Source organism: Caretta caretta, chromosome 12 (assembly GCF_965140235.1).
Source record: "Caretta caretta isolate rCarCar2 chromosome 12, rCarCar1.hap1, whole genome shotgun sequence".
Classification (NCBI taxonomy): domain Eukaryota; kingdom Metazoa; phylum Chordata; order Testudines; family Cheloniidae; genus Caretta; species Caretta caretta.
Window position 1 is genome coordinate 8,429,911 of NC_134217.1, and position 27,304 is coordinate 8,457,214.

The following is a 27,304-nucleotide window of genomic DNA, read 5'->3' on the forward strand; positions in this document are numbered from 1 at the left end:
ACACAAAATGCTCTCAACTCACCTTCCTACTGCCATCATTCTCCAGCTTCCCCAGAATCATATCAAACTACAGGCAAACAAAAAAATAAGAAAGAAAGGAAATTAACTGCACACCTATGGCAACACACTTGGTAGCAGCCTAAAGTTGCAATCCTGAGTATACCACAAACAGCACTCAGTGAAGCCAAGATTTTTATTTAAAATAAATACATAAAAATGCAAACACCTCTGGTGCTGTATTAAACTGACACCAGACATATGGTCATACGGCCTTTCTGAGAAATAGATCAGTTCTCTCTTGATCCATGCAATGGGAGAGAAACAGACCAGGAGAGAAATTAAATGTCTCAGGCCAATTTGGCTTAAGTAGAGCACAAGGCCTTGAATTGGCCTTCTATAAAGGGGTGAATTGCACTTTAAGTGAAGAAAACGGTTACCCAAACATACCTCTCTACTTTCGATTACTAGCTCACTAACACAACGCAAGAACATGTTCTCTCCTTGGCTATCCTTCTCGTTCCTGCAAAATACAAACAAAACAAAAGAAACAAAATGTGTGTTTCACAGACAGTCTATGGTTATTGCTAACATAATATAACTGTGCCACTGAATTTTAGACCCAGGCTCCTACCTGAGAAAGTAAAAATACTGCAGAGCTTCCCTTGGGTCCGTTGACTCAAATTTACGGGTGTAGAGCATCAAAAGGCGAACGAAATTAAGGCGCCTCATGCCGGGAGGGTCGCCAGCTTCATGACTTACTGTGACATTGGAAATAACATGGACCAAAACAAGATTTCTTAGCATCAGACATTTTGGCACCATCCTACATTAACCAAAAGATCAAAGCAGTGTTTCATCCAAGACACTCACTCACTCTGTGAATATCTAAACAGACCCACATGGTTAACCCTTAGGGAACGCTGGCATGTTTCACTGTTGGTTCAAATGATGGGTTAGGATGGATATGTCCACCTGCAGTCTCTCCAGGGTTAAAGGCCAGGGCTGAATGGTAGTGGGAAGCATGCAGGACTTACACAGCTGTGCGCTCTGCCCAGAAGATTTCAGGAGCAGCTTTAACTCAAAGAGGACCAAAGCAATGTGAACAGCATGACAACGCAAGCGCTCCATCCGGAAGAGAAAAGCAATTGCAGCTTCAAACTGTGCTGTCAAGAACAATACTTGGAAGTAGAGAAGAGGCTGCTGATTCACTGCAAAATGCGATTCGCCTGAGGAAAGAAATATACCCGTGTAAGTGAAGATGATTTTGCAACTGCGATCTGTGACAGTAGGTGCTTTCTGTCACCGTACATCACCATCGCTTACTCACTCCACGTGGAAATAAACACACAAGACAAAACAGAATATCTAATCACACATCTCTGGCTTATCTATAATTGCCCTATTGCATGTACATCATGAACGGTTGCAGCAGCAGAAGGGAACACAGTTACTCATCATGAAAGGAGTCCCTCTTCTCCCTCCTGACAAAGATGCCTCAATTCAGACAGATTCTCCACTGTCCTGAACCTTGTGTCCACATTTACCCCTGTGCAAAGCAAGTGCAAAACACCACCAAATCAGAATTCTCGACCCACTCGCAGCACTGGTACCTGTTTACACTCTCTCTGCACTCACTGTACGAGCGTATAAACGATAAAACTACAGGGCAGTGGAGAATCAAGCCCGGTATTTTTTCAGCAGTCAGACTGACCAGATGATTTTTGAATACAGGCATCCGGGGGAGGAACTAGACACTCTCACCTCACCGCTCGCCCACTCCCCAAACCTCCGAAGTGGAAATGACCACGATTTATACGGCCAAGCTCCTGCCATATTCACTCGTTTGAGTCTTCAGTGAGTGACTTGGTAGGGTCATCTACAGGCAGTAACTCAGGGGTTCAAGTGTTCAGACAAATGTTGGAAAGAAAGACATTCCTGCGATCGAGAGAGACTCCATTTTCTTCCCTTGATTCCAACAACTGGCAGCTCTACTAGAAGAGTTTAGCAGACCCGGGAAGAGAGAAAACGATCTGCAATTTGGAACGGACACAACACATGGGACTCCTGCTCTGGACAGCGTATGGGTGTTACTTACCTGGACTGATGACAAGGCATATGACCCATTCAGCAGTTCTTATGAAATCTGCCAGTCCTCTCAGGGACTCGCTGTATTTGAGGGCTCTCAGAGACTCAGAAGTAAGCAACTGGGGAGCTGAAGGGTCTAAGTGGATTTTAGAGTTTACATAAGAAGTAGAAAGTACTTTAAGCAGAGAGGTTGAACCCCAGCCAAAGAGTCAGTCCCACAAAAGCTCCCTTACCATAGTCTTCAAGTAGTTGTTTCTGGAACTGCGATAACGTTAACCTGTCCTGGGGGGAGCTGGTACCATCATCCTCAAAACACACCTGGTTCAGCTAAATACAAAAAAGGGGAAACACGGACCTTTAAGTAACTGTCTCCTGCATGATGGAGGCAACTGAAAAGTGCTCTTCCAGGAGCTGGCCAATGGACTAGCAGCCACTTGCAGTCAGACACTGGACCTACATTAAATCAACTGCTGGAGCACGAAGAGACGAGAAAGAAGAATAACAGAATTCTATTTCGACACACCTAACGATTTCTTCACAGTTGTGCATGCAATCAAATGAAATCCATGGGGCACAAGCCACCAATAATAATGACAACATTTTGCATTTACAAGGCAAACTCGCTATTCTAATTCCTTGGCTTCCATGTAGGAGGAGAAAATACCCTAACGACCAATATTTACCCATATTCCCTCCGTGGAACCCCCAACACTGCAGAGAGTTATTCACATTTTCTTCTTCTCTCAACTCCCAGGCCAACATTTCAGCCAAGATCTATCCAGGAAGGATGAACTGTAAAGGACTCTCTTTGCAACAAGTTAGTTATGCTCCTTAATCAGCTGAAGGGAATTGCTGTTGAGTGAGGAGAGCCACTCTCTTTCTGCAGAGGATAAGTAAGCAGCCTTCACACTAATGTCAGCTCTGGTGGCATGGGAAATGACAGACTGGAGTTGGGACAGGTTTCTGTCACCATTTTGCCACCACAACTGCCGTAAACCATGTCATTTTAATGCAGCAGAAAGACTTAAGATTGGAACGTACTGGGAGGCAGAATAACTGTGTGTAATGCTGGAGGAAGAGCCATCCTTCCTCACCTTCCAATAGCTATAAGTACACGAGCCTCAGTGAAGATTGCTGAAGTCAATGGACCAATGCTGAGAGGATGTGGCCTATTGAATCCTAGTATTGAAATCACACTTACCTTTAGCCAAAGATAATCTTCTGTTTTGTCAGCAACTTCACTCTGGTTATCAGCGATGTCACACCGGCCTATGATACAATAAACAGCTCTTTTGTAAGGGTCTGTATTGTTCCTCAGGGCTCGTCTGTAATGGAGGCGAAGCTTGTTTTCCGTGGTAGGGGACAATCTAAAAAATAATACCAAATGATTATACAAGAAGTCTTGGAACACCTACAAATTCCAACCTTCTCCCTGTTAGAACACTTTGAAACAGATAAACACGTGCAGGGTACAGGTTCACAGGGACAAGTGAAATGCAAGTAAATATCTGTTTGGGAAACACACATTGCAAGAAGAAAAGGAGGACTTGTGGCATCTTAGAGACTAACCAATTTATTTGAGCATAAGCTTTCGTGAGCTACAGCTCACTTCATCCAATGAGGGGTGGCAGAGCCAAACCTGAGTGGTGCTGTGACCCCATACAGCAGCTTGCAACACCCAGAGTGGGGAGACAACAGGACACAGAAGCCGACTCTGTGGCGTGAGGGCGGGGCCAGTGGGATGACCCACACAGAGCATTCCCATGCAGAAGTTACGGCAACAGAGAAGTCATAGTATCTGACTTTCACCACCATGGCAAGGGTTGTGAGTTCAATCCTTGAGGGGGCCATTTAGGGATCTGAGGCAAAAATTGGGGATTGGTACTGCTTTGAGCAGGGGGCTGGACTAGATGACCTCCTGAGGTCCCTTCCAACCCTGATATTCTATGAACAGAAACCTGCAGCCTTAGTAATACTAATGTCACTTACATAACATGTAAAAAGCATTTTTCTCCCCTTTAAATTAGCTAACACACACATATACACACACACACACACACACACACACATTAAATGAATGGAAAGACTTTTGAAAAAACACCAAAATGGAAAATTAGAAGGAGCAGTTTTAAGAATGTGTTTATATTGCGTTACATGGGTATCAACTATTTGGGCCTGAGGCTACATCACCTTTCTCACTTAAGTAATCATCAGTCACACAGGTCAATGTGAATACTTGGATGAGTAAACATTACTCAAGCAAGTAAGAATTTGTTGTATCGAGCCCTTTATGGGGGCACTGTTTCATCTTTATCATTAAATATTACCACAATGCGTTCTAGGATGTGTTTTCCTTGGAGAAAAACCTAACAGAGTCAAAGCAATGAAAATGAAATGCGCTCTCGTTTGTCAAGTCTGTAGCCAGAGCACATTTTTATAGCTGTAATAAAGTCAGAAAAAATCAAACATAACATATAATATTAAAATGTTTGTAATAGAAACAATGATAGAGTCGTCACCAAGGTTTCTGGAACAGTAATGCTATAACGTGCACTGTTTCAGATTTTATGAGACTCAGGTTCGTCTATGAATCAATCTACATTAGGCAAGAAACAAATAGAAAACTTGACTAATGGCAGTTGTAGCATTTTTCATATTTATTCTTTTAGACCTTGATCCTGCAAGAACGTATGCACTTGAGTAATTTTACACACACAACTAGTCCCATTGGGCTCAATGCATTTGCAGGACTGGGGCCTTAATTTGTCTTAATAATTCTGTCATAAGGGGGAGTGAGATACAGAGGCTATGTCTACACTGCAATAAGAGACCCACAGCTGACCCGGGCCAGCTGACTTGGGCTCATGGGGCTATGAAATTGTGGTGTAGATGTTTGGACTCTGGCTGGAACCCTGCAAGGTGGGAGGGTCCTAGAGCTCAGACTCCAGCCCAACCCCGGAAGTCTACACTGCAATGAAACAGCCCCGCAGCCCCAGCCCTGCAAGCCCAAGTCGGCTGGCACGGCCCACCGGTGGGTGTCTAGTTGCAGTGTAGACAGACCCTAAGGGGCTCAAGTCCCAGCGGTGATGCTGACCTCTGCCTGGGAATGCTCTCAATTCCCCAGGTCCTGGACAGCAGCCCAACACAGGGTCACTCTAACCAGCTCTTCTGGGCTCACAGAGAACAGATTAGTTCTCACAAATTCCAGCAGGACTAGCTCTAAGTCACCTGCACTCTGTGAAGTGATGAGGGAGGGGGTATATGAGAGGGAGAACAGGCATAGTCAGAGCTGAGGCTTGAATCCCTTTACAAGGCCCAGTTCATCCTGTAAAAAAATACCAGTTTCCTTTGCTGCATGGCTAGTCGTGTGAAAAATTAGCAAAGCTTTTGACACGGTCTCCCACAGTATTCTTGTCAGCAAGTTAAGGAAGTATGGGCTGGATGAATGCACTACAAGGTGGGTAGAAAGCTGGCTAGATTGTCGGGCTCAACGGGTAGTGATCAATGGCTCCATGTCTAGTTGGCAGCCGGTATCAAGTGGTGTGCCCCAAGGGTCGGTCCTGGGGCCGGTTTTGTTCAATATCTTCATAAATGATCTGGAGGATGGTGTGGATTGCACTCTCAGCAAATTTGCGGATGATACTAAACTGGGAGGAGTGGTAGATACGCTGGAGGGGAGGGATAGGATACAGAGGGACCTAGACAAATTGGAGGATTGGGCCAAAAGAAATCTGATGAGGTTCAATAAGGATAAGTGCAGGGTCCTGCACTTAGGACGGAAGAACCCAATGCACAGCTACAGACTAGGGACCGAATGGCTAGGCAGCAGTTCTGCGGAAAAGGACCTAGGGGTGACAGTGGACGAGAAGCTGGATATGAGTCAGCAGTGTGCCCTTGTTGCCAAGAAGGCCAATGGCATTTTGGGATGTATAAGTAGGGGCATAGCGAGCAGATCGAGGGACGTGATCGTTCCCCTCTATTCGACATTGGTGAGGCCTCATCTGGAGTACTGTGTCCAGTTTTGGGCCCCACACTTCAAGAAGGATGTGGATAAATTGGAGAGAGTCCAGCGAAGGGCAACAAAAATGATTAGGGGTCTGGAACATATGAGTTATGAGGAGAGGCTGAGGGAGCTGGGATTGTTTAGCCTGCAGAAGAGAAGAATGAGGGGGGATTTGATAGCTGTTTTCAACTACCTGAAAGGGGGTTCCAAAGAGGATGGCTCTAGACTGTTCTCAATGGTAGCAGATGACAGAACGAGGAGTAATGGTCTCAAGCTGCAGTGGGGGAGGTTTAGATTGGATATTAGGAAAAACTTTTTCACTATGAGGGTGGTGAAACACTGGAATGCGTTACCTAGGGAGGTGGTAGAATCTCCTTCCTTAGAGGTTTTTAAGGTCAGGCTTGACAAAGCCCTGGCTGGGATGATTTAACTGGGAATTGGTCCTGCTTTGAGCAGGGGGTTGGACTAGATGACCTTCTGGGGTCCCTTCCAACCCTTATATTCTATGATTCTATGATTCTATGAAAACAGTCACAGCAAAGAGTAAAATATAGGGTTTAAGATAGCAGATCAGATCTTTGATCTATCAAGTCCAATATTCTACCCTGATCTAGAAAATGGATCATACATTAAAAAATTGAAGCTAACACTAGTAAATTAGTTTTGAAGTGTAAATTCCTGCATGTTTTCTAATCTCTCTCTCTCGGTGGAGGTTTCTAGACTTCAAAGCCATGAATTAAAAATGTGAAAACTTATGTGTAAATTAAATAGGCAATGCACATATTAGCCAGCCATTTTCACAAGAAGAGACCTCAGGGTTTCATTTTCCTCCCAAAGCATTAACCTTATTCCACAGCGATTTTTCACGGCACATAGATTTTTCCCAGGTCACAATACCTTTTATCTTTACTGTGCATATACTCCTGGAACCAGGTTTTAAACTCGCCCAGCTGATGCTGCGCCCGATTCACCACATGCAAAGCGGCGATTAAATCTCCACAGCGCATGCAATAGTAAATCAATGCCCAAACAGGATGGCCTTCCACCTCCCCATCCTGGAAACAAAGGAAGACTTTTAAAATCGAACAGCTTGCACAATACTTTGATTTATTTTTCTTTATACGCGCCAACCACCTAGTTCATTTTGTTTCAGCAAAATACTCAAGTTCTCCCTCATACTCAGTTCTCCATTGACTTCAGGCAGAATTCCATTTGTGTAACAAAAATGCAGGATCAGGCCCACTTGATTTAAGTTCTGGGGAAGCTGTGCGTGTCTGTGGATATGAAAGAACATCCTGCTTTTAGTTCCCTTTCCCCCGCATTTTCCCCTCTGGATGAGAACTCTCCAATCATACTAGTAGCATCTATACGAGCTGACCTCATCACTTTGCTGGGAAAAAGCATAAACCAGCCAGGTCTGTGGCACCCACTCGCATAAGTAGTGACATGCTTAGTCCCAATGGGACGAGCATAAGAGGACGATTGGGCAGTCCGCTGTTAGCACATTCCTGTGTGCACTCTCCAGGGCTGTGAAGCAAGGGACTCTTTATGCCTTCTAGCTGCATGACATCACGGTGACAGAGGGAATCAACAGGAAGGGAACAGGAGTGGATTAGAATCAGTAACAGTGTTCTGGATACAGATCTACTCTCTTTGCTCACTATTTATTTTGGCACTTCTAGGCCTGGAACTGGCCAGGCCTCATCTATCTTCCAGCAGGAAACAGAATTATTAGAGCCGTGTCAGCCCCAGGGTATTAGAAAGACAAGGCGGGTGAGGCCGTATCTTTTATTGGACCAAGCTTGTCTCTCTCACCAACAGAAGCTGGTCCAACAAAAGACATTACCTCACCCACCGTCTCTCTCTCACAGGAAAGAGAGCCATTCAGAATCTTCCCACTGCACAGAAGCGAGCCAGTAGGTACAGAACAGCAGGTTCAAATGCTCTATTGAATTGCTTTTTTTGTACCTTTCTACAGAAATACTCCGCAGTTAAGATCACCACATCCTTGAGCCCCTGTGATTCGGTTAAGAGAACAGGCACAAAAGCGCTGAAGGGCTTGGTGATGGAAAGAATAAATATTTTTATTGACTATAATAAGTGAAGTGCTAAGCTATTTGTTCATCCATATACCTATAAATAATTTCATGCTGCTAGCAGCCATCGTGAGTCTCTCTCTGAGCTCCTACGAATCACCCACTAGCCATATTCTTTTACTTCTACTGGATTATTTGGAGCACTGAGGTTCATTCTCCTTGCTCAGAAGGGGACATGGCTGGGGAGAAGATACACCCAGCTACGGGCAGGGACAAAACAAAAACGCTAAAATGAATTCCAACTTCAAACAGATACAAAGCTTTAACGTATGGAAGCCATAAGTAGAAGAAAGGGTTCACGGACTATTACTTCAATAGGAGGTAATTCTGTAAAGAGATCCCCCTTTCCAATTATTAAAAAAGGAGTACTTTTGGCACCTTAGAGACTAACAAGCACTCCTTTTCTTTTTGCAGATACAGATTAACATGGCTGCTACTTTGAAACCTTTCCAATTATTGTCAGTTATTCAGATTTTATTTAAAAGGTGATCTCAAAAACTTGTCAGCTGCAAAAAAGCAAGTTCCAGTTGCAAAAATTGAGGCTATTCTCTAGCACTGATAACAGAAGAGGGAATTACATTTTCTGCTCTCCATTCAGGGGCTTATCCAAAGCCCAATTAAGTCAATGGAAGTTGTTACAAAGGGCTTTGTCTGGATTAGGCCATAAAGTATTCGTGATGCTGTTACCAAGGGAAAAAACCCATTAAATGTGGGTCTCAGCAAGACAGCAAAGGAGGAGCTGAATTTCAACTATTTTGTTTCTAATTGTCTCTATTCGCAAATCTTTCATCCTCCCTATTTGCACCTACAATTTTGTGGTTCATGTAATGGTTGGCACAACTTTGCACTGATGGGGATGGGCGGGCGGAGCTGGTTTGGATTCGACTGCCGAACACTTGATTTCTGCCTGTGCTTCAGTAGTTAGACATCTCAATGGCAGCAACTGGTGCCAGCACAGCATTATGGGTGCAAAGTCGTGCCCCAAATTACTTGCACCTGCAATCTGCAGCAGAAAAAGAAAGCTGCTTTTTAGATGTTTAAATTTAGCCCTTTAAGATAGAAAAATCATACAGCTGTCGTTTTTAAACAGCTGAATATATCTCAATGCTCTTTTAAGAGAAAATTCTAACATGCATAATTCTAAGGCTTAAATATAGAAAATCACCATTTTGTAACCGTTTCTAAACAGTCAAGTGATTTCCATCTACTATACTCCATTTTACCAATGAACCTTTACGGTTATTCAAGGGTGGGGGGAAGGAAAGAGAGCACTGCCTAATGCAATCTAAATAAAATAAAATCATCAGGGGGTTACACTGGCCTCTTGCCTACACTAGTGTGAAGAAGTGTGCAATAGCACATTGGCTGTATCAGTAACGGTACTGCACATACCTGGAGACCGGGGACAGGTGCTGGGAGTTTGATATTAAGGAAACTGCAGACTAGTTGGTAGGTCCCAGGTACTCCACCCAACTGAGCCTGGTGCAAGTTTCCAAATACTGTCACCAAAGTATAATCCTTGTAACTGTAAGAAAGCATTTTAACAAAAGTGAAATACAAGCCCTGCAAAAAGCCCATGACTTTTCCTGTTCAAAAGAACCATCTATCCTTGAGTGAATTACTATGAAGTGCAAACACTATCGTGGGGGCAACATGATCCATGGAGTTGTGTCCCTTCGTGCAGGTGTTTGTACATGGAAATCATTTGAGAAACTGTACGTTCACAGTGCACTGCAGCTCAACTCATGCTAGCAAAAAACATTTCCATCTAACGATGCTAACAAGGACAAAATGACATTTAAAATGCCACATGCATGCTCTCGCCATGTCTGTGATGGAGAAACGATCAGTAAGACCCTACTTGAATTGCGGGACGCTTGTCAAATAATTGTGAGTTGCAGACAAGACGTGAAAAAATTGTGGAAAAGTAATAATGGACCTTTATTAATTGCGGTATTTTGGAAAAGCCAGAGAAAACCTATTTGTTTAAGAAACATTTGCTGGAACAATATAAACACTCAAGTATTATGTTATGGGTTTTTTTTTTGATAACCAGACATTTTGCTGCAACTATATTACATCCACTAATGCGTGGAACTGACAGTCGGAGCCCCGCCATTGTCAGCTCAGACAAATGGGGTTCTAGTGGACTCCTGCAGGGAAAAGTGTGTTGCAAACCCCAAAATGTATGCAAAATTGTGGACTGTGCAAAGCAAGCTAATTAAAATAAAAACTGCGAGGGAAGCTTAATATTGCGAGATCTGCAATTTGTACAATACCGCGAATTAAGTAGGGCCTTAATGATAAACTTCAGAGACACCGGCTTACCGTAAGGGAACCACAGGGGAAAAAGAGAATTTAGATGCAAAATCTCTACATACAGAAAGTGGATTTGAGAACACTATCTACAAGTGAAAGTAATTCACCAAGGCAAGCTAATAAAAAACTCTCCATGTACTGGGCCGGAATATGAATTAAAAAAACTGTAGCAACACTATATGGATGGCTGGGACAAATGAGCTCCTGCTTTTTCCTTCAGCCAGTAATGAACTAATGAAATTCAACAGCCTTCTACCTAGTGTGCATGCTACAGAAAACTAGGCTAAAAGATTAATATGTGAGACTGAACTGCATGTGTGAAAAGCTATGCTAAATATAGTACAGTATCAGAACTCTAGAGTTCTGGTTGAATTAAGTATGTGTTCCTCAGGGTTTAAGACCACAGATGTCTGCTGTAAATGACCTGACACAAGGCCAGCTGTGAGTGACTTCAATTTACCCAAGGCATACCTGAAGGGGTGGTAGGGCGTGACGACTCCAGTAGGGAAAGTTCACTCTCATAAGGGTCTGCTTTGCCAGTAGGCCAATTCATGGCAAATAAAAATTAATGCTGCGAAGCATGTTAGTTGGGCTTTAAAAATAGTAAGCCTGAAAGGCCTCATTTCAAAAACCGTGCAAGAAAAAAATGTGGTTGTGATCATTTACCAAGCTGGATACTCAGCAAATTGGGTTAAGACCCGAATTGGCCTGTTGTGCATTGCTAATGCTGAAGAATTTGCAGCAGAGGATTCTTCTGATGGGTCAATTCATCTGGAAACAGATGGGCATGCTGCCATGAAGCCCATGAGTGATAATGAGCGACAGCGTACTGATGAGGCATGGCACCCAACTGTTCGTGGTCAGAAGGAGGCTATGATGGTAGGGGAAAACACCTCATCCCAATGTACTGTATCAGGCCCCAGTGCCTTAGCAACCCCTACACAAACCTGGAGAAGGTTATATCTATTGTTTGCTCTCTACGATCATACTTTCCAGCTAATGTCATGATGGCAGCTGTTGGAACGAAGGACACTCTCATAGTCAGCTCTGTGACTACTCATGCAATGAACAGTTCAGATTTTGTAATGCTCAACACACAGTCAGTGGAATCTTGCATTGAATCCTAACTTTGTGGGCACCCTACCTGCTGCTGCAGTTGTTCTGTGCACGTAGCCGTGCACACACCTTGTTCAAGCTCTGACAGTTTGTGCCCCAGCTCTTGCTGATATTTGCTGGGACTGATGATCTGTGTCTGGCCTAAATTCCATCGTACTCTCTATGGCTCTCTTCCCTACAAGCAAACTGACAGAACGTTGGCTATTGATTTATCGGTGTTTTCATATAGTAACTTGGAGAGGCAGGGGGGAAAACAACAGGCTTCATAATCATTAGGAACAAACGCATTAGTGGGTTTGTTCATGACAAACTTAAATTTTGCAGGACTTCTATTGCGAACACACAACAAAAAACAGGCCACATTTAGCTCCTTTTGCAGTCTGACAGGCACGGAGTTATGAAAGCATTCCACCCCCTCCGTCCTTGTCATACGTTCCAACTGCAGTCTCCTGTAATTTCACCAAAAAAAGCAAAATATTCAGGGTCACTGCATGAAAAGGAAGGAGGACTGTATTTACACAACTTTTCAGCAAAGCATGCTCACTGCTTTCACCCAGCCCTAGTTTCTAGTATCTCCATGTCATTAGCATCCCGAAGGGAATGAGGAAGAGGGAGACTATTTTTTTTTTGTAGGCAGGGATAATTTATCTATTTCAATTAGTTGTATTATGTCCAGCACCTGTTTGCCACCTCTGCAAGTACGTAAAGAGTGACAGGGAAGGAATAATAAAGAGTGGTTGTGTCTTCAAAACAGTCTCCCAATGGACTCAAGAATTTTTTCAAAACTGGAATAGTTCTCTACCCCAGTGGCTGCTCTCTGATGGGGAATTAGGTTCTTCTGATTTATTCACTAATCTTCAGTGTGTGCATGTATCTATTTAGAGAATACCAGTGGAGCCACAGGAAAGTTGTTGCTGTATGTAATTAAGGATGCTTTTCTCCATTATGTTTGCCTTACCTTTGTTCTAGGTACCGCAGAGCCTGCCTTACAAACTCCATGCGCACCTCCATGTTGGTCCGGACTTTCAATGCATCGCTTGCAGGAACCAGCAAGACCTCTGTCATTAGTTTAACCATGGCCCACATATCAGAGATATTCTAGAAATGAATCCGTTCAAACAACAGTGGTTATTACAGCCATTAGGGATTTACCCAGTCTGAGCAGTCTGATCGTTTTACATAAAAAAGGATAAGTTACAGCTACTCGAGACTTATGACGAAGACATTAGAAGCACACATCAGAGTAAGCCATCTCTGTCTGCCTGACAGAATGAGTCCAGGTGACAGGACGCACGCCAGAGTTAGGCTGATAACGATGTTCCCAACCTTCTCTGCGTCACCCTCCTTTGAAGGAGCATTTGCCTGCAAAGATTTTGTCTGACTGTGGTCCACAGATGACTGACTATGGCTTTCAGACAGCTGGTTGGGGGCTTGGTGATGGGTCTGCTTCCTTGCTTCAAGTCATTATATCACTCTAAACCAGGAGTGGCCAACCAGAGCCTGAGAAGGAGCCAGAATTTACCAGTGTGCATTGCCAAAGAGCCACAGTAACACGTCAGCAGCCCCCCTTCAGCTCTCCCGCCCCATCAGCCAGCAGCACCGTCGATCAGCGCCTAACCCTCCATCCCTGCACCTCCCGCCCACCATGATCAGTTGTTTTGTGGTGTGCAGGAGGCTGGGGGGAGGAGGAGGAGCAAGGGCGAGGCAGACGAAGGGGAAGGGGTGGAGTGGGGTTGGGCCTGGGGCAGAGCCAGGGGTTGAGCAGTGAGCACCCCCCAGCATATTGGAAAGTTGGCGCCTGTAGCTCCAGCCCCTGAGTCGGCGCCTATACAAGGAGCCGCATATTAACTTCTGAAGAGCCCCATGTGGCTCCGGACCCACAGGTTGGCCACCCCTGCTTTAAACAAATACTTTCCTAGCTGTAGTTTCCGGATAAACAATTGCTGTAGTTGCCCTGGGAAGTTATGGAATCACAAACAGGAGGGGATGTATCCACAAGACTCTCTCTCTGTCTGTTCAGATGTGGTCCACATTACAAAAAATGTGGAGACCCTGGGGCCTCGGCCTACATCTTCATGCAGATTAAGTTATCACTACACACAGGACCAGTCCTCCTCTACTAAAATAGTAAGACACACGAGATGAAATCCTGACCACACTGAAATCAATGGGAGTTCTGCCATCGACTCCAATGAGGTCGGAATTTCACCCACGATGCTTCTATGTGACAAGCACTGAAACTCTGAGTTGTCTCTGTTAAAATGAAAACAGAATTGCTCAAAGCCCTCAGAGTCTGTTAAGCTCTCTAGTACAGGTGTACATTCGAAGTCATTTAGGTTTGTTAGATGGCCAAGAAATTTTGGACACCTGGTTTGGCAACCTCTGCTCTGGCTTTACTTTCCAATATGAGTCACTTCCCTGTTCTCTTCCCACAGCTCTTCATAGTCTGTGCGGTTGTTTTGGAGGAAAACCGGGGAGTGTTATAAGTAGTCACTATCACTTGTACACATCCAGAACTTCCTTTCTTCCCCCAAGCGTGAGTCACATACGCATTCAATCTCTCTCCTTACAACCCTTCTGCTTTAAGATTATACCCACCTCATCGAAAACAGTTGTGTGAAGGACACTGATGTATGGATAACAACAGTAAAAACAGCTTTATACCTTTTTTTTTTTTTTTTTTTTACTCTTCTTGATAAAAGCCCCTCCCTGCTATTCTTTCATCTGAAAGCTCTCTGAGCGAGACTCTGATCTCATCTACATGGCTTTTCCACTGCATTGGAGTCATTCCTGACTTACACCAATGTAACTGAGAGCAGAATCAGGCTCTTTTATCACCTGCAAGATGTTTATCCAACTGGTAATTTCTTCAAGGATTTTTTTAAAAAAAAGGATAACTTACATAAAAATAAAATAATCGATAAGTCCAGAAAAAGAATACAAAAGAGCTGCAATATTCAGGAAAAGGTTAGAAATACTAAATCATACAACGAAGATCTCTGGCTCAGCGACTATGTCCAGCTGTGCATTTGGAGCGTGCCTAGCACAACGCATCCCTGGTGCTTATGGGAACTGTGGGGTGTTACTGTAATATGAAATATTGTGGAGGAAAAAAGAAGAAAAGCAAAAAACAGCAGCAAGTCCAAAAGCAGTGTTATTTTGCAATAGCACCTTTAGCGACTGCCACGGGCCAGCAAGAAGGTGAAGGGATTTCCCAGATAGGTGGCACAATCCGGAACAAAGCTGAGACTTGACGAATTAAAGTTCACAGCACAGTATATTTCGACGAGTCTGCTATCACAGCAATCCCGCTGAGGGAGTGAAATAGGAAAAGCAGATTTAATGTTGGCTTAAAGCCTCTGCAAGGCTATTTAGTTGGTGCTTGGGTTTAAACAGGAACCAGTACTATTATTGGAGACCAACCTACATTCTCCACAATCCAGATCTGAAGATGAGCCCCTTCATTCAGGAACTCTTTGAAAGCACATGTACACAATGGCACATGTGGATATTGGGGGGCCTGCTTTTAAAGCAAGACACAACAGGATCCATTTAAAGTGAAGTACTTGTTTCTAGGGATCACAAAGCAATGAAACAACAGGGCATTTTTTTCTACCTCGCTGTAAATAGAATTTCAGTCCCAGAGTTTACCACACGGGCCCTGCTGTACTGAAGAAGACTGCATTCCTGGCTTGTTATCTTCTGTAAAGCAATGCAATTTTGTCTTGTGATATCAGTACATTTTTGTAAATGTCAGCAGGCTGCTAATCACAGCTGAAAACAGATTAAGGACATCTTCCTATGTTAACTGATTGGCATTACCTTATCATCCTGTTCAGCAACAGCAACACAAAAGTCTACCAGGTTAGGCTGCACATGTCCGTTCACTATCTTCTCATTATAAATATAAATCTGAAACATATCAAAAGTAAGCAATTTTCACAATGCATATGGTTCTTTCCTCCACCCTGTTACAGCAGCAGAATTTGAAACAGGCTTCAAGACTGGATGGCCTTCAAGGTCTCCAGCCAGTTTTCTTCCCACATCAGCTGCCTTCTACCCAGGACACAAGGGGAGGGATGGGCAGCAACATGAAAAGCACCCCCCACAAAACTACCACAGCCCCAGAGCTGCTTGAATGTCAGGAACAATACAGTTACTCAGTTGTTCTGCATGGCAGAGCTTTGCACTGGTTGCTCTGTTAGACTAATTGCAACGTAGGAGGGAAAACTGCTGGCAGATATATGACTGTCAGAGTGACGGTTCACTGTACACCACTCCCATTTCTGTCGAAGAGACAGGAAAAGAATTCTGGAAACCATATTAAGTCCCTTAGTGGTAGCAGTGTTTATAAACCCCAACCCAGAGCAACCTGTACAGCAGAAACTTGTTAAATGAAGCTGTGTTGCAAGAGAAAAAGTATTCCTTTCAGATCCATCCCAGAGCCTTAAAATTCCTCCAGTCCTGCAAGAGATTATCTGCCCTGCAGAGTGAATTCCACCAAACATTGAGCAAGCTGCTCTAACATTGCCCTCTCTTCTTGGAATTTTTAAGACTTGAGGACTGTAATTTGCAGAGAGAGAAATATATGCATTGAACAGATCAATTGTTCATTACAGTTCAGTTATTTGTGTATTAGAAGCTAGGTGAAGATTTTCAAAAATTGCTCCTAAATCCTCATTTGGGCACATCCATTTTCAGAGGTGACTTCAGCCCACTTGCTTGTTTAGGTGCCTGAATAATGATTTAGGAGCATAATGCCCATTTTTAAAAATCTTGATCTTATTTTAGCTACTTCTTTTCTACATTTTCCTTCATTCCCAGCCCAGAAACCTTCCCTTCCAGGTAAAATGGATAATTAGAGCTACCTCTGAAAACCTTCCAGGCATTTACCTGGAAGGGAGAGTTGGAGGCTGATAAAAGGCTCCCCCCTACTCTCTAGCAGCTGGATATACTATTATCTCTTCAGCATTCCTAGCATAGATGCAAGAAACTGTACTCAGGATCCAAACTGTCCCCAATGATGGTAATGCGTTCCTCTACCACTACAGCAGTGGGCTTGGCCTCTGAACTATTCCATTACCAGGCAGTCGTTGAAACTAAACTTCACTGGGCTCCTGTGAATGGTTCCGGGCTGCTGCATGGAACAATTATTTTATCCCGTATTAAAAAGAGCTTCACTGTAGTTTTATTAAATAGGTACTGATACCATGCTGAGACAGTATATAACAATAACCTGATTTTTAGAGGTGCTGAGCACCCTAAACTTCCACTGAAATCCATAGCAGCTGAAGGTGCTAGGACCTTTGAAACTCAGACTCTCCGTTTTTGCAGTAGGGGATCTGATAGTGTCTTATTTACTGAATTTAGAAGTATTCCTATATTCATGAGCTATTACAGTAAACTAAATCTATTCCAGAAAAATGAGGAATGATCTTCCTGTAATCTAAAACCATGGTTTGAACCCTATTGTATGGGGGCTTTAGCACAGTAGTTCTACAGTGCAGATGGGAGCCAACGAATTAATTATGGATTAACAACAAATAGAACAGAATCAGAACCGATGCTAAGTGAATAAAGGTATTTCAGCCCCAATTTTAAAAAACACGTTTATCAATGCGTAACTAATTTTGTACACAGTTACCATGACTGCATATAGAAATGGCAAAACAGATGTGTAACTAGCCATCTGTCTGCACAAATACCTGATTTACGCATGTAATCCTGGTAATTCAGTGCAAGGAACTGGGTGCAGTTTTGCACGTGCAATTCTGAAAATCAAGTCCCTGTCTTTTATTTTGCTTCCAATATTACTGGTAATCAGAACCTTAGTCTTTGAATAAAAAAACCAAAAAGCCGAAACCAAAAACATAATTGCTTATGGTTATGAATAGATTTAATATCTTCTCCTGAAATTTTTCAGATCAGTTCCAATGCAGCCATCTAATTCAGCCCTGGTGTTCTGCAGTTCCTCATAAGTGACCCAGTTAAAACTGGATATAACTTGACAACTGCCATAATGAATATTTGAGTCTCTTTCCCCACTGCCACCTCCCCAATCACCAAGGGTAATTCTGAAATCTGAAAAACTGCGAGAATGTAGAGTATTGGTTTGAATACTTTTACATTTTAACATGAGTTTGAAAAGTCTCACATAACAAAGGATAAAAAAGTTTCCATTTACTATATAACCATGAGTGATCTGGGTAATTACACATGGCATCAGCATCACCTTTAGATGCAAATTGTGCAGTAGATAGAGAAGCACATTTCTGAGAAAAAGCCAGGCTAAGTTTCTGGTCTTTTCTTGACTGCATTTTCATCCCAGCCAGGTGCGGTCATCCCTGTCCTGATGTACCTCTTTTCACTCACTCAGGGGTTCTCCCATGTCTGTCCTGGCTAAGGCGCATTGGCAATGATTTGTTATCCCCTTTCAGCATACTCACTTGTCGGGCATAGGCCATTTCCATGCTATCCAAAGAGCTGCGACCTGGAGGACCCAACTCACTGATGCAACTGGGCTGTTGAACAAGAAACACGGCAGGGATTAAGGAGTCTGTTGTTCATATATAGCAGCTCTTTCGCATGCATTTTTAGTTCAGCCTCTTTGTGGTGCACCACATCAAACAGATCAAACCACTCCACCCTCTTTGTTTCCCCCTCTTACCTATTCACAAGACAGGGAATGCAAAACTGCTTGTGGCCAGACATGCTCAAGAGGCAAAACACAGCAACCTATTGCTGAACTCTTCACATGTAGAAATCCACACTCACCATCACTGAACTACTCTATTGTAAGCTTAGTACCATCTACACTTAATGCTAAATGTATAAAAAGGCAGAAGCCTTCCTGACTCAGCACACAAATCAACCATTCACTTTTCGCTTTTTCGGATTAGGAAGAAACACCCTCAGAAGAAAGACCAGGAGGACTTGTGGCACCTTAGAGACTAAGAAATTTATTTGAGCATAAGCTTTCGTGAGCTACAGCTCACTTCATTGGATGCATCCGATGAAGTGAGCTTTAGCTCACAAAAGCTTATGCTCCCCATCTGATGGAGTGAGCTGTAGCTCACGAAAGCTTATGCTCAAATAAATTTGTTAGTCTCTAAGGTGCCACAAGTACTCCTGTTCTTTTTGCGGATACAGACTAACACGGCTGCTACTCTGAAACCCTCAGAAGGCATTTTATAATTATTTGTCTGCTTATGGTTACTGAAATATTGTTTATTACAATGCTGCATACCTTCCTGTGAAGCATTTGATATTGACTTCAGTCAGAGACAAGACATTGAACCTGAAGGACCACTTTCTCCAGCCTATGTGGCAATTCTTATGTTCCTATTTTGCCCCACTGAAATGTATTGAGACTCACAAAGGAATAAGAATATTGCACTACCTACCAACGCTGGCCCCCCATTGTTGGCAACCTTAGCAGAGAGAGGTCAGTGAGTGATTGGACCTGGAGAATAAATCATTTTCTCATCCAGAAAGGTGACCCAGACTGGAGACATGTTGGCTTGGTAGTGGGGGGATAGCTCACCACAATTTTTCTATGTTAAGATTCTGTTCTTCTCTTAAAGGTGGAATAAACTAAATCCATGCTACTGTGGTGCAATAAGGCTGCACTGTCAAATGGCCACCAAAAATTGCGGGCCCGTTTGTCTGTACAGCTGTGGCTAAATGAGTGTGCTCACTGCTACTCATAGAATCATAGAATCTCAGGGTTGGAAGGGACCTAAGGAGGTCATCTAGTCCCACCCCCTGCTCAAAGCAAGACCAATCCCCAACTAAATCATCCTAGCCAGGGCTTTGTCAAGCCTGACCTTAAAAGCTTCTAAGGAAGGAGATTCCACCACCTCCCTAGGGAACACATTCCAGTGCTTCCCCACCCTCCTAGGAAAAAGTTTTTCCTAATATCCAACCTAAACCTCCCCCACTGCAACTTGAGACCATTACTCCTCATTCTGTCATCTGCTACCATTGAGAACAGTCTAGATCCATCCTCTTTGGAACCCCCTTTCAGGTAGTTGAAAGCTGCTATCAAATCCCCCCTCATTCTTCTCTTCCGGAGACTAAACAATCCCAGTTCCCTCAGACTCTCCTCATAAATCATGTGTTCCAGACCCCTAATCATTTTTGTTGCCCTCCACTGGACGTCTTCCAATTTTTTCCACATCCTTCTTGTAATATGGGGCCCAAAACTGGACACAGTACTCCAAATGAGGCCTCACCAATGTCGAATAGAGGGGAACGATCACGTCCCTCGATCTGCTGGCTATGCCCCCACTTATACAGCCCAAAATGCCATTGGCCTTCTTGGCAACAAGGGCACACTGTTGACTCATATCCAGCTTCTTGTCCACTGTAACCCCTCGGTCCTTTTCTGCAGAACTGCTGCTGAGCCATTCGGTCCCTAGTCTGTAGCAGTGCATGGGATTCTTCCGTCCTAAGTGCAGGACTCTGAACTTGTCCTTGTTGAACCTCATCAGATTTCTTTTGGCCCAATCCTCTAATTTGTCTAGGGCCCTCTGTATCCTATCCCTACCCTCCAGCATATCTACCTCTCCTCCCAGTTTAGTGTCATCTGCAAACTTGCTGAGGGTGCAATCCACGCCATCCTTCAGATCATTAATGAAGATATTGAACAAAACTGGCTCCAGGACCGACCCTTGGGGCACTCCGCTTGATACCGGCTGCCAACTAGACATGGAGCCATTGATCACTACCCGTTGAGCCCAACAATCTAGCCAGCTTTCTATCCACCGTATAGTCCATTCATCCAGCCCATACTTCTTTAACTTGCTGGCAAGAATACTGTGGGAGACTGTGTCAAAAGCTTTGCTAAAGTCAAGAAACAACACATCCACTGCTTTCCCCTCATCCACAGAACAAGTTATCTCGTCATAGAAGGCAATTAGATTAGTCAGGCATGACTTGTCCTTGGTGGATCCATGCTGACTGTTCCTGATCACTTTCCTCTCCCTTAAGTGCTTCAGAATTGATTTCTCGAGGACCTGCTCCATGATTTTTCCAGGGACTGAGGTGAGACTGACTGGCCTGTAGTTCCCAGGATCCTCCTTCTTCCCTTTTTTAAAGATGGGCACTACATTAGCCTTTTTCCAGTCGTCCGGGACTTCCCCCGATCGCCATGAGTTTTCAAAGATAATGGCCAATGGCTCTGCAATCACAGCCGCCAACTCCTTTAGCACTCTCGGATGCAAAGCATCCAGCCCCATGGACTTGTGCTCGTCCAGCTTTTCTAAATAGTCCCGAACCACTTCTTTCTCCACAGAGGGCTGGCCACTTACTCCCCATGCTGTGCTGCCCAGTGCAGTAGTCTGGGAGCTGACCTTGTTCTTGAAGACAGAGGCAAAAAAAGCATTGAGTACATTAGCTTTTTCCACATCCTCTGTCACTAGGTTGCCTCGATCATTCAGTAAGGGGCCCACACTTTCCTTGACTTTCTTCTTGTTGCTAACATACCTGAAGAAACCCTTCTTGTTACTCTTAACATGTCTTACTAGATGCAACTCCAGGTGTGATTTGGCCTTCCTGATTTCACTCCTGCATGCCCAAGCAATATTTTTTTTACTCTTCCCTGGTCATTTGTCCAATCTTCCACTTCTTGTATTCTTCTTTTTTGTGTTTAAGATCAGCAAGGATTCCACTGTTAAGCCAAGCTGGTCGCCTGCCATATTTACTATTCTTTCGACACATCGGGATGGTTTGTCCCTGTAACCTCAATAAGGATTCTTTAAAATACTCCTGGATTCCTTTCCTCCTCATGTTATTCTCCCAGGGGATCCTGCCCATCAGTTCCCTGAGGGAGTCAAAGTCTGCTTTTCTGAAGTCCAGGGTCCATATTCTGCTGCTCTCCTTTCTTCCTTGTGTCAGGATCCTGAACTTGGCCATCTCATGGTCACTGCCTCCCAGGTTCCCATCCACTTTTGCTTCCCCTACTCATTCTTCCTGGTTTGTGAGCAGCAGCTCAAGAAGAGCTCTGCCCCTAGTTGGTTCCTCCAGCACTTGCACCAGGAAATTGTCCCCTACACTTTCCAAAAACTTCCTGGATTGTCTGTGCACCGCTGTATTGCTCCCCAGCAGATATCAGGGTGATTGAAGTCTCCCATGAGAACTAGGGCCTGTGATCTAGTAACTTCCGTTAGTTGCCGGAAGAAAGCCTTGTCCATCTCATCCCCCTGGTCCGGTGGTCTATAGCAGACTCCCACCACGACATCACCCTTGTTGCTCACACTTCTCAACTTAATCCAGAGACTCTCAGGTTTTTCTGCAGTTTCCTAGCGGAGCTCTGAGCAGTCATACTGCTCTCTCACATACAATGCAACTCCCCCACCTTTTCTGCCCTGCCTGTCCTTCCTGAACAGTTTAGATCCATCAATGACAGTACTCCAGTCATGTGACTTATCCCACCAAGTCTCCGTTATTCCAATCACATCATAATTCTTTGACTGTGCCAGGACTTCCAGTTCTCCCTGCTTGTTTCCCAGGCTTCTTGCATTTGTGTATAGACACTTGAGATAACTCGTTGATCGTCCCTCTTTCTCAGTATGAGGCAGGAAAGAGGCTATTTCCAACAGAACATACTTGATCAAGACAGAGCAGGTGTTTGGACTTTACCAACCAAAATATAATTCCCTCCAATTCAAAATACGTTTGTTAACATCTCCTTTTGTTTTGGTAGGAGGAGTCTTTTTTTAATGCCAGTTATCCTTTGGACAGTATTCCATTATAGATAATTAATTATATTATGTACTTATAAACTAAAAACACATGTCCACCTATATGGCCTCTAAATTGGAATTAGTTGCTTATTCTGATAAAGAGCATGTGGGGTTGGATAGTTTCTAAAATAAGCATTTTAATGGTAAAGCCAGGTACAGCTGGCTGGACCCAGCCATTATCCATTGGGCGTCACCTTATCAATATTGTCAAATGTCTTATTTTCCCTATTTGTAACCTATCCAGAATGTTAACATTCTTGTGTGTAGATCAGATCACCTAAAGACATTGCTTAATGACATGTTATATCCATTACTGGAAAGGCTCAGTTTGCCATGACTGCCTGTCTAAGCACGTCTTTAACTTTAAACAGTCTTTGTTTGAACAGTCAGCTCCAGGATGGGTTTTCTTTTCACTTCTTGTTTAGTCCAGTCAAGCTATCTTCAGATCTGTTGAAGTTTGTTGTGCTTTGGCAGCACTTACTGCAATTAATCGCAGTATAATATCCATCTTCCATTAAATAACACTTTTATTCAGCATCTGAAACTAGACAGAGCTACTCATTTTTGCTGCGTTCATGAGGGATCTCTATTGAACTCTCCTCTCATAAATTGGACATTATTATATTTTGTTACTGTCTTTCCTACATTTGTTTAAAATCAATATTTCACACAGAAAAAATCATAAGACTTAAAATCACACTACCAAGTTTATTACCTGCTACTATTAAAGTAGCGTCACGTAGATACTTGAAAATATATTTTTTAAAATCTTTCCCTCCCAATTTTGTCTCTTTGCATTTGACAAAATACTGATTTCCCCCTCTGATTTTAACAAGGATTTACGTTAACATGGCTTTTTTGGTTTACTTCCCAGTGTGTTTGTGCTGGAATCATTGATTAGGTCAGTAGCGACTTGGAAATGAGATTTAGCTGATCGATTGATTGGTTTTGATTTCTCTGGCACCTATCCAAATCTCTAGGAACCACTTTTCACCTGTGGGCAGGATATTCCATGATTACCATTTAGGGTTTTCTTGCATCTTCCTCTGAAGCATCTGGTATTGCCTCTGTCAACTACAGTACACTGGATTAGACGAATTCTGCCATGGTCCAGCATGGCAGTACCCATGTCCTTAAATGGCCTGGGTTCTGCATATCAGAGACTGTGTGTGTGTTCATGTTCGTGTGTGTGTGTGTTCATGCCACAGCTGCTGTCAGTTGTGATTTTTAAACTGGACTCCCCTGGGTATAGATGAGAGGGAACTGTGGGCAAGATGTTCTTGACAAGGGCTCCTTGTCTCCCCAACTTTAGCCTAAAATGGCCCAAATCTATTGACCTTCCAGACACATGGCAATGGCTATTTGCAGGAGCCTTATCGAACGACTGGGGTATATTTTTCCGCATTGACTTGAGAGCTAGTTAAGCTTACATAATTTTTGTTGAGTTTTGATTTCTCTGGCACCTATCCGGCTCTGTTACATTGCTGGGTATATCATCCTGCATTGATTGTGACTGTAAATTGGGAAGAGTCTAAGCTTTGGACAGGTGCATTCTTGCACTTAAATCGAAATAACTAAATACAAGGTCACTAGTATAGCAAAGGGAGAGAAGCTGTCTCTCAGCTAATAGAGTCCCAGAACCAGCAATTCCACCCAGAAACTTATCAGAAGCTCAGAACATTGGTGTTTTACAACCCCTTGGCTCAAACAATACTGAGTCAAATTTGGACCATCATTTTTAGCTACATTATGCAGAATAGTAGATACAGATTTATTTGCTGTTTTCATTTCTTGGCAACAGTGCAGTGGAGAATTATTTAAAATACGGAGATATTTAGAACATGAAAAACATGCCCATGAAATTATAAATAATTAAAGACTGGTGAATTTAAGTACTAAGACTAATAATTTCCTCAAACTAAAAACACGTGTTTAAAAAACACATTATATACCAATAAACTCACATTTTAAAAATCTTTAATGATCATTCCTAGTGGATCCCGATATTTGGAAGTGTTTGTATGCTTTTTCCAGTGCCAAATCATCTGATACATATTCCTTTAAACTCACCTAAATAATGACAAAGGCTTTGTTCTGAAGAACAAAGAAGCTGTTAAAGCAGGTTTCCTGGGAAACAGAGGTGAAGGCAGAAATGGTGCTTTGCAGTCTCTCCCTATGCTGTGCCAGATAAATTGCAGAACTATTTAAAGAAATGCTAAATTATGGACTCTGTCATTATTCACTGATGAGATCTCAACTGCTAACACAAGCTGGGAGTGGGTGGGTTCGTTGTGACAATGTCACTTTTCAGTCAATGCCTCAATGACACAAATATAAAGATCGAGGCTTTCATCTCTGAATCTGATTTCTCTCTCCTCCACTATCGTTTTGCAGCACTGAGCATATATGTGGCTGCTACTCTACAAGGCTGTATGACTAACAGGCTGAAATGCACAAGTTAACATTTGAATTTAAAATGCACGTCAAACTAGCAAACAATTGTTATAGGAATTTTTTTTTTTTAAACACACGTGGCTATTTTTCTTTCCTCCAGTTTAATTTCCTCATAACCTTTATGGTTTTGAAAATCATTTTTATTAACAATCTGCCAGAGATGAGAACTGCTTGAGCGACAGTCCATTCTTTAAATATCCATTGTCTCCACCTTTCAGGAATGCATAAAAAGAATTCCAGGAGTTTACAAATTATTGTTTCCCCTCTTTTTACATTCCCACATCCCACCTTTCACTTCCTATTAGAAGAGCTGCAGGAGCAGGTTTAGTGCCACTTCAGATCTGAATTCTAGGTAGACCTCTGAATTCTTTTTAAATCAAGTTGTTCCATGGAATTTTTGTGACTGAGCCAATGTGATGGAAAAAATGATGACCTACCTTTCGTCACTGTTGTTCTTTGAGATGTGTTGCTTACGTCCATTCCAAGTAGGCGTGTGCATGCCGCATGCACAGTCAGAAGGTTTTTCCCCTAGCAGTACCAGTCGAGTCGGCTGTGGAGCCCCCTGGAGTCACACTTCATGGTAGTGTATATAGGTCCCTGCCGACCCGCCACCTCCTCAGTTCCTTCTGACCAGAGTACTCCAACAGAGGGGTAGGTGGGCAGGTCTTGGAATGGACATGAGCAATACATCTCGAAGAACAACAGTTATGAGAGGTAGATAACCGTTTTTTCTTCTTCCAATGCTTGCTCACGTCGATTCCAAGTAGGTGACTCCCAAGCAGTTCCCAGGAGGAGGGGTCAGAGTTCACCAAGTTGCAGACTGCAGCACCGCTCTGCCAAATGCTGCATCATCTCTAGCCTGCTGAGTAATGATGTAGTGAGATGTAAAGGTGTGGATTGATGACCACCTTGCTGCCCTGAAGATGTCCTGAATGGGAACCTGCACCAGGAACACTGCTAAGGAAGCCTGCGCCCTTGTGGAGTGCACTGTCAATGCTGGGGCAGGTATCTTTGCTAGGTCATAGCACTCCCTGATACAAGCCATGATCCGTGACAAGATCCTTTGGGAAGACACTGGGAGCCCCCTCATCCGCTCAGCAACTGCAATGAAGAGCTGTGTCGACTTTCAAAATGGATTCGTACTTTCAATATAAAAAGTTAACGCTCATCTGACATCCAGGAAGTGGACCATCCACTCCTGGTTACTAGCATGTGGCTTAGGGAAGAACACTGAAAGAAAAATGTCCTGATTCACGTGGAATTGAGAAACTACCTTGGGGGGGGGGGGGAGGCCGGATATGGCCACAACTGTGCCTTGTCCTTGTAAAGAAGAGTATAAGGGGACTCGGACATTAAGGCCTTAAGCTCAGACACCCTCCTGGCAGAAGTTATGGCCACTAAGAATGCCACTTTCCAGGAAACACAGAGGAGAGAGCAAGTTGCTAGAGGCTCAAAAGGAGGGCCCATCAGCCTTGAGAGCACCAGGTTGAAATCCCATGGCGGGGTCAGCTATCTTTCCTTGGGATACAGCCAACCTAGTCCTTTGAGGAAGCAGCCAACCATGGGGTTAGCGAATACTGACCGGCTAGCAGAACCGGGATGGAAAGCCAAGAGAGCGGCCAGGTGCACCTTTATTGACAACACTGCGAGGCCTTGCTGTTTCAGGTGTAGTAAATAGTCCAGGATAATGGGAATCAATTACTGTAGTGACAGAGTGTCTTTTTGCAGAAACTAGATTGAGAATCTCTTCCACTTAACCAGATAAGTGGCTCGAGTGGATGGTTTTCTGCTGCCAAAGGGAACTTCCCTAACGGAGTTTGAACAAGCAAGCGCCAAGGGGTTTAGCTATAGAGTTTCCATGCTGTGAGGTGAAGACACTCTAGGTTGGGATGCTGGAGGCAGCCGTGGTCCTGCGTGATCAAGTCCAGGACCAGGGGCTGTGTTATAGGTGTGTCCACTGACAGGTCTAGAAGCATGGTGAACCCGTGTTAATGTGGCCATACTGGTGCTATCAAGATCATTGATGCTCCCTCTCTTCTGACCTTCAGCAGGAGCTTGTGTACGAGCGGGAAGGGCGGGAATGCATAAAGCAGGTGCCCCTTCCAAGGGAGGAGAAAAGCGTCTGAGAGCGAACGTGGGCTGTAATTCGGGAAGGAACAGAACTGCTGACACTTCCTGTTGAGCCATGTTATGAACAATTCTATCTGGAGAAATCCCCACCTCTGGAGGATGTTGGTTATGACATCCAGGCAGAGGGACCACTTGTGGTTGTGAAAGGACCTGCTGAGATGATCGGCCAGTTTGTTCTGAGAGCACAGAAGGTGCGATGCCTGCAGATGTATGGAGGGGGCAATGCAGAAGTCCCATAGCTTGTGGGCTTCCTGACACAGGGGAGAGGAGTGAGCACCACCCTGTTTGTTTATATAGAACATCGCTGTTGTAATGTCTGTCAGTTCTGATACCCATCTGCAGGGTAGATGGGTTTG

At 43.7% G+C, this 27,304-nt stretch overlaps 1 protein-coding gene across 4 annotated transcripts in view; it reads right to left on the bottom strand.

The window, feature by feature from the left end:
- Positions 1–27,304, bottom strand: part of NUP93 (nucleoporin 93) — a 126,295-nt gene that overhangs the window by 15,122 nt on the left and 83,869 nt on the right. For all 4 annotated transcript variants that reach the window (XM_048816334.2, XM_048816333.2, XM_048816335.2 and 1 more), the window contains 11 exons: positions 18,066–18,140; positions 15,442–15,531; positions 12,578–12,717; positions 9,577–9,709; positions 6,986–7,143; positions 3,287–3,452; positions 2,319–2,412; positions 1,035–1,226; positions 632–758; positions 448–520; positions 23–67 (listed from right to left, as the gene is read on the bottom strand). In XM_048816334.2, coding sequence (XP_048672291.1) covers positions 23–67; positions 448–520; positions 632–758; positions 1,035–1,226; positions 2,319–2,412; positions 3,287–3,452; positions 6,986–7,143; positions 9,577–9,709; positions 12,578–12,717; positions 15,442–15,531; positions 18,066–18,140 — 1,293 coding nt within the window. The remainder of the gene's footprint in view (positions 1–22; positions 68–447; positions 521–631; positions 759–1,034; positions 1,227–2,318; positions 2,413–3,286; positions 3,453–6,985; positions 7,144–9,576; positions 9,710–12,577; positions 12,718–15,441; positions 15,532–18,065; positions 18,141–27,304) is intronic.